The sequence below is a fragment of the Triticum urartu genome, chromosome 4 (genome assembly GCF_003073215.2).
Source record: "Triticum urartu cultivar G1812 chromosome 4, Tu2.1, whole genome shotgun sequence".
NCBI classification, from domain to species: Eukaryota; Viridiplantae; Streptophyta; class Magnoliopsida; order Poales; family Poaceae; genus Triticum; species Triticum urartu.
In genome coordinates, this window is record NC_053025.1 from 551,835,759 (window position 1) to 551,847,563 (window position 11,805).

The 11,805-nt window shown below is 49.7% G+C and overlaps 1 protein-coding gene across 1 annotated transcript; it reads right to left on the minus strand.

Annotated features, from left to right (window-relative positions):
• Positions 1 to 205: 205 nt before the first annotated feature.
• Positions 206 to 1,848, minus strand: LOC125554116. Its single transcript, XM_048717723.1, has 2 exons — positions 1,267 to 1,848; positions 206 to 799 (listed from the first exon to the last, which is right to left on the minus strand). The coding sequence occupies exons 1-2, from the start codon at positions 1,555 to 1,557 to the stop codon at positions 416 to 418; spliced, it is 675 nt and encodes a 224-aa protein (XP_048573680.1). The 5' UTR covers positions 1,558 to 1,848; the 3' UTR covers positions 206 to 415.
• Between the last annotated feature and the right edge of the window lie 9,957 nt (positions 1,849 to 11,805).

Consider the following 11,805-nt stretch of genomic DNA (forward strand, 5'->3'; position numbering starts at 1 on the left):
GAAGGCCTTTATGGCGGCGCCGAGGAGCTGGAGTACCTAGCAGCACCGCCACCGGCCGTCCACCCTCTTCTTTAATGGACAAGACAAGGGCCAGGACGGCACCTTCACTGCCCTATTGCCTCAGTTTCATTCAAGGCCGGGGCAACAGTGAGGACGGCACCTTCACGTAGTACTACAGCGTTCATGCATCAATCTCTTGCTGCCACATTTATCACCATTACTATTGATTAATTATACTTAATAACAGTTATAGTACTAGTAGTACTACTACAAGATCTACTTACTTGCTCCAACCCTTGATTAACATACATGCATCGGTCCCTCCCTCCAAATACTAACCCTAGTTGGAATTCCACCCTAGTTTTGGTTTGGTCTACAGCTACTAGGGTTTCCTTTCTACAACCATCATGTCCGCCTAGTGGAGAAGGCTCAGGGTCCGCAGCGGCTTCACAGCGGCGTCGAGCATGCGATGAGCTGCCGCCTGTGGCGTCGCCGGCGCCGGTGCCAACGACTGCATGAACTTGCAGTTGGGGCAGGTGGGGTAGGACTTGCACAGCATCACCAGGAGATGGCAGTTGGTGCATGGCACAGCGATCATGTTGCCACCGGCGGTGTCTCTCTTTGTCGCTGCTGCTTGTGAGAGGGTAGGAGCAGTGGCGCTGGTGTTGCTGTCGTCCACAACGACGACCTGCCTCGTCGGCGTTGTGGACATGTTGAGCTCCAGGCTCACGCCCTGCTCCTTGGGCCTGTTCCAGCTCCTCTTCAAAGTCTTCCTGTTCAGGTAATACATCTTCCCGGACTGCAAAACAGCATTGCATATATAGCACATTAAATCAAATGATGAGGCTATCAAGACAACATGAGCATCCATGTTGGATACTCCAATCCATACTTGCATCTTCTAGGCAACCGTGGTACTAGAAAGATTCCTCGTGGGCGTCACAAAATAGTAGGGAAACTATCACAAAGGTGCAGCTTTCTGCATGCACGTTCAAGCCGCATGCATTTTTTGCCACCAATATCCATGTCCATGTGCGACAGACGTGGCGGGGCATACATATGCACCGCGCCATAAATAGCTTTTGTTACACAATTAACTTTACCGGCTCTATATTAACACGTGTCGGCGCCGTAGACATGCTCGATTTTGTTTTAGTTTAGAGAGCTATGGAGAGAAATGACTTGTACCCAAGGTAGAACATACAAGTATATACAACACAGAATACTTAGCTAGCTAGTGATAAAGACAGACAGGGAGGGACTCACTTGGAGGTCGAGGCACTGCTCCCAGTCGAGGGGCAGGGGGTCACTGAGATGGAGCTCCAGGTGCGGGTGCGACGCGGGCTCCTCCCAGGTGTTGTAATGCTTCCTCTTCTTCCGGGAGCTGCCGTCCGACTCGGAAGAAGACGAGCTGATCTGTTTGGTGTTCTTCTCCGAGGCGGGGGCAAAGCCCAGCGCCGGCCACGTTGGCCCCAGCGACAGCTCCGGCTGCATCTCCATCCTCTTGGCTCTCAACTCCTGGTGAAACTTGTGCGCTCTAAAGAATTCAGTGCTCATCGATCTCTGGCTTGGCTGGTGTTGTGATGACACCACCACTCCCTATATATATATGTGTGGAACTCGAGTACTCGACTGAAGTTATAGGAGGTGAGGAGAATTGAGTGAGCGAGCTGCTTCTCTTCTACAGCACGATTGATGGGGTCATGCAGGGGAGGGCGTGGACACTAAAGAAGGGATCTTAAATGGCCTCCATCCAACCCCATTAAGAAGGAGAGGGCAGGCCAGGCCAGGCCAGGCATTGAAGGGTGACAAGTAGAGTGACCTTAAATGACTCAAATCTCTCCACCTCCTCCCCCATTCAAGGCGGCCTCACTCTACATGCCCGGACTGTACACGCCATAATGCCACACCCAGCCCAGGAGAGCCACCACAAATCTACAAGGCCCGGCCCGGCCCTGATGCCATTGCCTGCCTTGTTAGTAAGTGTAAGGATCACTGGGCTCCAAAGCTAGCTCAGGCCGCAGCAGCTGCAGCAGCTGTAACTGAGGCGTGATGTTGGTTGTGCAACCTCCTGTGTCCAATGGAGAAACCGGTGCGCGTTGGTTGGAACTACAACGGCAGGCCATCTATTGCTGCAACAGCAACAGTGCTCTGCTGAATTTAACAGCACAGGAGTGAGTGATGAGGAGTGGGATAGCTAGCTAGCGTGTGAGCTTGGGTAAGATGGCTGTGAGTTCATGGCGATGGACGCTAGCTAGAGTGAAACCCACAAGGCAAGCACAACTTGCAGAGGCCTCCCTCCTCCCATGTCTTAAAACCTCTCTTGTACTGTCTGACCATCATATCATACTTGTATACCTACACCATTAACTTCGTTGTAATCATGAACTGCTTCTTACGGGTGGGCATTCATGGCTTTCTCCACCACCCCGAACTCTAATTCTCATAAAGAAGAAGCAGGGAGTGAGCGCTGCGCTGATGCATAATAAAGATACAGCCACACAGGCCTCACCACCCAAGCCCCCCATGCAGTAAATAGGCCAAGACATTAGGAAGGAATAATTAAGGCTTATTGGGCATTCACCAGTGCCAACCACTAACAATAAATAAAGGCGCATCTCTATTTGGTTGTCGTAGGCATGAGTCCATTCAAGTTTTTGGTGTTGCATCTTCCGCTATTAATTCGTCCGGACGTCCTGTTGATCTGATGTCGTGTATTCGTCCGGATTCTACAAGGATCTTTGCAAGCACATATATGATTTCATGGTTTTTTCATGCTGTTAGGTGTCAATATCTCCATAAAAAAAATAGCGTCAGCTGTTGTAGATAGACCATGGGAAACAAAGTTAGTACTTTTTTTCTGAAGTTATTAATTTCCTTGTAGGATTGCTGGTTGCTAGTTGTGAAGTTGGATTAATTGGTGGGAAAATATTACATGGAACCCAACATTCAGTGGAAACCGGTGAAAATCATGCGAAAAAAATGTTTTAAAGTTTCAAAAAAATCTCAAAAAACTATGGGATGTTAAGAGGGTGATGTTTTATTGCCATGCGAAATTTCAAGTTCAAAAACATTATGCGATGTGAGCTAGTATAAAAATAACAAAATCAGCATTGAATAGTCTTCTCGGTAGAAATCAGCATTGGTATTTATTGCGTATCTACTGCTTATCCATAAAGAACTAAGAATATGGTACTTAATGCATAAATATCTGCACTGACTAGCCATTTCCATAGTCTTCAGAGTAGAAATACAGGGAAGTATAGAGGTCTGACTGGTTCTACCAATTAAGAATATGGGAAATTGGGAATGCATAAACATCTGCACTGACTAGCCATTTCCATGTGATTTTCTTCCCAGTACAAGGTATCCACAACATTTAGAAGACCTATTTCATACTGGCATATTATCTATATGAAACAAGGAAGATCAAGGCAAGTTGATGATAAGTTGATAAGAATTGGGCTTGACACTCACAAATAAAAGGTGACGTGGATGTTTTGTTTTTCTAATGAATGTACCGTTGAACCCAAAATTACATTAATGTACATCTCCATTGATGTTGTTACTTTGTACTCAATGTACACATCCATCTTTTTTCCCAGGGTCTAACTGGAGGATGAACCGATAGGTTGTACAATAGTCAAGACTCAAGAAGGCACAGGAATAATACTGTCTTCGCAGTTGGCTTGCTGTGCATAGTTATTTTTGTTAGAGTTATAATATAAGTCACGTACCCCTTTATATTTATCCCGTTGTATAAGGGGTTTCCTGCATATGTTTCACACCTGTACATATATATATATCGGCCTATGGCCTCATGGGAATACAAGTTGCTCCCGGATCCCAAATTCCTGCATCGGCCGTCGCTGTTCCCCTCCCTCCTCGGCCGATTGCTCAACTCAGCTCCCGCCGTGGCCCCGCCAACCCGCTCCGATCTCCTCCCCGGCTTCACTCCGCCGCTCCGTGCTCTGCCAGATCGAGCCGCTCTGCACTCTCCCGATCGGCTGCGGGTCTTCCGCAAGAGGCCCGAGCACTCCCGTCTCCTGTCCTATACGCTGGCTGCCGTTTTCTGCCACGGCTCGCGCCGCCTGCCAAGGATCGCGACGTCGGACACCATCTGCCGGCCTCCCGTTTCGTCGCTTCCCGCCGTGGGCTGCCGCCGGCCGCCTCCGGATTCGGTCGCGCCTCACCCGCAGGCAGGAACGCCCTGGTCAACGCGCCGCTTGCTGCGCGTTCGTTCGCCTTCAACAGCCGGGCGATCCAGTTCCACGTACGTGCGTGCGTCCGTGCGTTAGACCGATCGATCGATCGGCCTGCTTGGGCTGCTGGTGGGCTACTCGAGGAGGCCTGCTTCTTTGCTGTGGCTTGATTGTTCTGCTGCCGTTGCTTTCTTCAAAAAAAAGAGAAAAAAAGAGAAAAAAGAGAGAAAAAAATGATGCTTTCCTCGCGTATGCATCTCACTCGCTGTCCGCCTACTCTTGACGGTGTTCCTTACTTTGATCCCGTCTCGCATATGCATCGTTCCTCGGTGCTTGATGCTCCTTCGTCTATGACGTCCTCCTCTTCGGCGTCTTCCGCAGGCTGTGTTGGTCGCTCTTCTGCGGCTCCTCCTGTTACCTCCGCACATGATGATAGTCGCTCTACATCGACTCCTCTCGCGACTGTCATCGGTGAATGTCGCTCTTCCCCGACACCTCCCGCGACTTTCACCGGTGGTGCTGGTGCATATGACTCCATTGACCGCGCCTTGCACACGCATCTTCCCTTCGCGCTTGGTGCTTGTCTGCATACGGTCTCGTCTTCTCCACCGGTCCTTGTGGATGCTGCTGGTCATTCTACACCGCCACATCTAGCGGCTTCCACAGATGGTGGTGGTCGCTCATCTCCCGGTATTACTGCGTCGACTACTTCAACTATGTACTTCACTCAGGAGGAGATTGCGCGACTTCGCGCCCTGCTGAGTACCTCCGGCTCTCCATTGTCGGGTGCATCTACATCGACCTCTTCAGTTCATCCCCTGACCGAGCAGGAGATTGTGCGACTTCGATGCCTGCTAGCTCCATCTTCTGGTTCTTCATCGACAGGTTCTGCTGGTTCTGCTACTGAGTCTTCTAGCATTGTGAGACCACCTTCTACACAGTCAGGTACATCTTCGTGGATTCTTGATACTGGAGCATCTTTTCATATGACTCATGATTCATCCACTTTGTCTTCCATTCGTGCACTCGATTCTCCTGTTCATGTTCATACTGCTGATGGTACCTCCCTCCCAGTTAATGGTCGAGGCATTCTTAGCACCTCATATTTTCATGTTCCTGATGTTGCTCATGTTCCTCGACTTATCATGCAGCTTCTTTCTGGTGGTCAGATTGTTGACTCTGGTTGTCGGGTCATTCTAGACTTTGACTCCTGTTCTGTTCTGGACCGTCACACTGGTACTCTCCTTGGTGCTGGCCCTCGGCGCCGTGACTCTCAGGGTCTCTGGGAGCTTGACTGGCTTCACCTTCCCTCTGCTGCTACTGCTGCCAGTCTCTCCACCTCGGTTACCTTGTCTACTAGCTCTTTTCAGCAGTGGCATCATCGCCTTGGTCATTTGTGTGGCTCTCCTCTCCTCTTTAGTTCGACGTGGCCTTCTTGGATCCGTCTCCGGCGGTGTGTCTTTAGACTGTCAGGGTTGCCGTCTTGGCAAACAGATCCAGTTACCTTATCCTCATAGCGAGACTGTGTCTCATCGTCCTTTCGACCTTATTCACTCTGATGTTTGGGGTCCAGCTCCCTTTGCCTCGAAGGGAGGTCATCACTACTATATTATCTTCATAGATGATTTCTCTCGGCACACATGGATATATTTTATGTCTTCTCGTAGTGAGGTCTTATCTATCTATAAGCATTTTGCTGCCATGGTCCACACTCAGTTCTCTATGCCTATTCGTGTGTTCCGTGCTGACTCTGCTGGAGAGTATATCTCCAAGATGTTGCGTGGGGTTCTTGCCGAGCAAGGTACTCTTGCTCAGTTCTCTTGTCCTGGTGCTCATGCTCAGAATGGCGTGGCTGAGCGCAAGCATCGTCACCTTCTTGAGACGGCTCGTGCGTTGATGATCGCCCCCTCTCTTCCACCTCACTTTTGGGCCGAGGCTGTTTCCACTTCCACCTATCTCATCAACCTTCAGCCTTCCACTGCTTTGTAGGGTGGCGTTCCTTTCGAGCGTCTCTTTGATCGTTCTCCTGATTACTCGACGCTTCGTTTGTTTGGTTGTGTTTGCTATGTTCTTCTAGCCCCTCGTGAACGCACCAAACTTTCCGCTCAGTCTGTTGAGTGTGTCTTCTTAGGCTATAGTGATGAGCATAAGGGCTATCGTTGTTGGGATCCTATCGGTCATCGGATGCGTATTTCTCGGGATGTAACTTTTGATGAGTCTCATCCTTTCTACCCGCGTCGATCTTCCTCAACCTTTTCAGTGGAGGATATCTCTTTCCTCACTTTTCCTGACACACCTCCCTCTGTGCCCAGTATTCCTATTCCTCGTCCTGCTGTTGCAGATCCGACGCCATCCTCTCCTACAGATTCTTCTCCACCTTCATCACTGACACATTTCCCATCTCCACCTTCATCACCGATACCTTCCCCTTCTCCACCTTCGTCATCGCTACATTCCCCGTCTCCACCTCCAGTGATTCCACCTCTTCCGTCCTTTCCTTTTCATTATACTCGCCATCCACGTGTTCTGGATAAATCCACTGACGTGCCATCTACTTCTGGTGCGTCGTCCTCCTCATCCCAGCCGCCTTATGGTCTTCGGGCTCGGCCTCGCCCTCCCCCTGACCGATATTATCCTAGTCGATATGCTCTTTCGGCTATACTCGAGCCTACGTCTTATCGCGATGCTCTTGTTCATCCTGAATGGCAGTTTGCGATGGCAGAGGAGCTTTCTGCTCTTGAGCGCACTGGCACGTGGGATCTTGTTTCTCTTCCTCCCGGTGTTCGTCCCATCACTTGTAAGTGGGTCTACAAGGTTAAGACTCGCTCTGATGGTTCTCTTGAGCGTTACAAGGCTCGTCTTGTGGCTCGTGGTTTTCAGCAGGAGCATGGTCATGATTACGATGAGACATTTGCTCCTGTGACCCATATGACCACTATCCGCACACTTCTCGCTGTGGCCTCTACTCGTCATTGGTCTGTTTCTCAGCTTGATGTTAAGAATGCCTTTCTTAATGGTGAGCTGCGTGAGGAGGTATACATGCAGCCCCCACCTGGGTATTCTGTTCCTGATGGCATGGTCTGTCGTCTTCGTCGCTCTCTCTATGGCCTTAAGCAAGCCCCTCGCGCCTGGTTTGAGCGTTTTGCCTCTGTGGTGATTGTCGCTGGTTTTTCAGCGAGTGATCATGATCCAGCGTTGTTTGTCCACATTTCCACTCGTGGTCGGACTCTTCTTCTTCTCTATGTTGATGACATGATCATCACTGGCGATGACCCTGAGTATATTGCCTTTGTAAAGGCTCGTCTTAGTGAGTAGTTTCTTATGTCTGATCTTGGACCTCTTCGCTACTTTCTTGGGATTGAAGTCTCTTCTACCTCTGATGGCTTTTTTATATCCCAGGAAAAGTATATCCAGGATCTTCTTGCTCGTGCTGCTCTTACTGACGAGCGCATTGTTGAGACTCCTATGGAGCTCAATCTTCACCTCCGTGCTACTGATGGTGATCCTCTCCTTGACCCGACGCGTTATCGTCATCTTGTTGGCAGTCTTGTCTATCTAGCTGTCACTCGTCCGGACATCTCTTATCCGGTTCATATTCTGAGTCAGTTCATCTCTGCTCCCACATCGGTTCACTATAGTCATCTCCTTCGTGTTCTTCGATATCTTCGGGGCACGATCTCTCACCGTCTATTCTTTCCTCGCTCCAGTTCTTTACAGCTTCAGGCCTATTCGGATGCTATGTGGGCTAGTGATCCTTCAGATCGCCGTTCACTTTCTTCTTACTGTGTTTTTCTTGGTGGTTCTCTCATTGCCTGGAAGACGAAGGAACAAATTTCAGTTTCCCGTTCGAGTGCCGAGGCTGAGTTGCGAGCCATGGCTCTTTTGACGGCAGAGGTGACTTGGTTACGGTGGTTACTTCAGGATTTTGGTGTTTCTGTCACTACACCGACTCTGCTCTTATCTGACAGTACAGGTGCTATTAGCATTGCGCGTGATCCTGTGAAGCATGAGCTCACCAAGCATATTGGTGTTGATGCTTTCTATGTGCGCGCTGGTGTGCAGGATCAGGTTATTGCTCTTCAGTATGTGCCTTCTGAGTTACAGTTGGCGGATTTCTTGACGAAGGCCCAGACTAGAGCACAACATGGCTTTTATCTCTCCAAACTCAGTGTTGTTCATCCACCATGAGTTTGAGGGGGGGGGTGTTAGAGTTATAATATAAGTCATGTACCCCTTTGTATTTATCCCGTTGTATAAGGGGTTTCCTGCATATGTTTCACACCTGTACATGTATATATATCGGCCCATGGCCTCATGGGAATACAAGTTGCATATTCCTAACAATTTTCATCTTAATCCCGAGCCTGAGGTGGCAATGAATAAGCTCTGCAACATAAAAATCACTGAAGGTATGTCGAGAGATCATATAAACGGTTGCCCGATTAATTATCTATGACTCCCATTGAATGGATAATTACTACACTTAGTTTATGGTGACTTTCTTTTTTGCGAATTTAGTTGGAATCATTAGTGTTACTCATTCTTTTAAGGACCCGCGATTGATGATATTTCGTACTGTATTTTTTGTTTACGAATTGTGGAAAAGGAGTTTCTTGACATCTCGTGATACCATTCTTTTTTACCTGAATATTAGACATGGCAAATTATGTTTGCCGAGGATGGCAAGTTTACTTAATGAGCATAGCAAACTCGTCTTAGTTTATTTTTTGTTAGGAAATTGCCGTAGTTGCAAACTAAATTTGCCATTCTCTTGCCAATATAAGTTGCCATCAAAAACATTCAATTTGCCATGACGATGTCTGATTTTGAGTTATTTACTCAAAACCACAATAGTGGGGCTAAGATAACAATTTGGTACCACATTTGAGCCCGAGCTCAAAAACCCATCAACTCCGCGCCTAACCAATAAGCCAGAGCACTCATCGACAGATAAGATCATGATAAGACCGAAACTGACAGGTTGGCCCACGTGCCAGGCTGACGTGGCAAAGACCAAACAACAAATAAAACTTGGACCAGCTTAGGTAGCAGAAAAGATGTGGGTCCTACATGTCAATGACTCAATGTGAATCATCAACTCATCTCTCTTCCTATATGGAGCAATTCATCAAACAGTTTGTAAGCGCCGGCTGCGAGCACAAATGGTGAGTAGCACGTAGAGGCGAGCAACAGTAGCACGCAGACCATCCCCATCCTGACCTCCGACAACACCATCGGACCACGACCAACACCCCCGACGATGCCCGACCAGCAGCTCTCTCGGGCGAGCATTGTCACCCTTGTCGTCGTAGGTGCAGGATTCGTCTATGACCACCTCGCCTTTAATGTCCCTCCTTGGTCTGAATCGAGGCGAGCAGCGCGCCGCTGCGCACGTGCCTGGTCAAGCCTGCGGTGGCAGACAGGGGTGGCTGCAAGTGTGCGTGTGTGCCACGGCTAGGGGCGGTTGTAGGCGTGCGTGGGTGCAACCGAGGTCAGCCATGGCCAACGAGAGCGGAACGAGCTTGTATTGGGGAGATTTTTGGCCACAACATGGGAAAGAAGAAAGGAGAAAAGGACTAGTCAACCTGTCCATGTGGATTTTTTGCCACATTAGCCCGACAGGTGGGCCCAAGAGGTTAGAACGACTGTTTTCATGAGCTTATGAGACCATTAGTGCTCCGTGTTATTGGTTAGGCATAGGGTTGTTGGTTTCTTGTGCCCTGGGTCAAACGTGATACCAAATTGTTACTCTAGCCCCTATGATGGTTTTGGGTAAATAACTCCTGATCTTTAGCTTTGTGTGTGCGTGGGGTGGGGGGTCAGTTGTTTGGTTGTCTTAAGTTCTTGCAATGATCACATGAGCTTTATCATAGTTCTTGAATATTTGTAAGGGCAGTCTCCAACACTGACCCTTAAACCACATACATCCGTCCGGACCACGAAAGTCCTCCAATGCGGGACTTTATTAGTCTGCAGCGCGGTTTGGACGTACTTTGTCCCGCAAACTAGAGAAAACATGGGGGCAGGGCTTTGTGGGCTTCCGGACAACACCCGTGCCCACTTCTGACCACACTGGCCCACCAAAACCCCCTCCTCCCTCGCCCATGTACGTTCCCGTCCGGCGCTAGCTGCTCGCATTCATGTCGTTGTAGAATGCGCTGCCCACATTAAAGATGGCTCAGGGCGGGCGTGACCTCTCACTGCCTCCGCCATTGAAGCAGCGTGCCGGCCGAAGGCGCCGCCCGCTGTATGCCCGGCTAAACACGCCTCCTCGTCTCCATCAAACTCGCGTGGAAGCCGAGAAACCTACTTTGGCCACACGTTCGTTCATGAGCGGGCCGGCATTAAACACAACACCGGGCAAGCTCCTCCCGTCCGCCAGCTATTTAAAGGAGGCTAGACGCGGGGAAGAATCGCACTACTCTGCTGCTCCCCATCTTCTCCTTCCACCATTTTCTTCACCTTTTGATGGCATCCGACAAGCAGGAAGAGCAGTTCTCCGGCATAAAAGCCGGCTGGGTGGCCCGCCAGATACAAGCGAGGCATCTCACTGCTCCACCTCCATCGCCTAGCCTGACGGAGCAAGTTGCCGCTCCAAGCCAGCGCGCGACGCCGTGTCGTACCGCCCCTCCCATGCCTGCGGCCGCGGCATTCGACGTCAATGCGCGCATAACCGCGCCTTGTCGGCAGAGAAAGAAGTCGGCTGCACAGACATCGACAAGGTGGCGGCTAGCACGTCCGCGTTCGCCGCCATCATCGATGAGAAGTAGAACACGGGAGGCCGCCGTGGCTTGGGTCCCATGAAGGCCATCGCCGAGGCGACGCCGACGTACACAGTCTGTGTCTTGCTCGGTCACAGGCCACGGTCGTCCCCTTACCCAAAAACCAACTTTCATCCGTGCAGTGTAGGGACTCTCCCCCTCCGGCTGAAGCATCAGCCGGCGGTTCAACTCTGACGAGCGGTGGGGAAGCGAGCCGCCCTTTACACTGAAGCATATACCTCTCAGTCTCATGGCTGCCGGACATGGGGACGACAATGGAGATCCACCATGGCCGGCAGTAGACTAGTGAAGGGTATCCATGTCGTCGGAATGGATATCCGCCGGCGCCGGCCGTAGACTAGTTTTATCTTAGTCTGCTATCGCTTTTAGTTAAAAATATGTCCAAATGTAAACTTTTTCGTCTGGTGTGTATGAAATCGTGTTTATATAAAATCCGTCATGTTTACATGAAATTCAGCCGTGTTTGCATGAATTTCATCCAGTTTGTTCAAAAAGAGTTTAAAATGTATACGGACAGCGTTGGATGACAGTTTTCCACATTCATATCCGTGGATTGATCCCCAGATATGGAAGGAAATTTATGGGTCGCCATTGGAGATGCTCTAAACACCACAGTCTTTCACTACTAGGGAAAACCTTATACACAACATCTTAGCAGTAGCGCTGGACAAAATCATGTGCTACTGCTACTTAGTAGCAGCGCGTATAAATAAACCGCGCTACTACTATAACTTTAGCAGTAGCGCGTACTAGCAAAAAAACGTTGATGCTATGTTTGAACTGGGCGCACATGGCTAGCCCAACCACTACTAGGAAAAGGC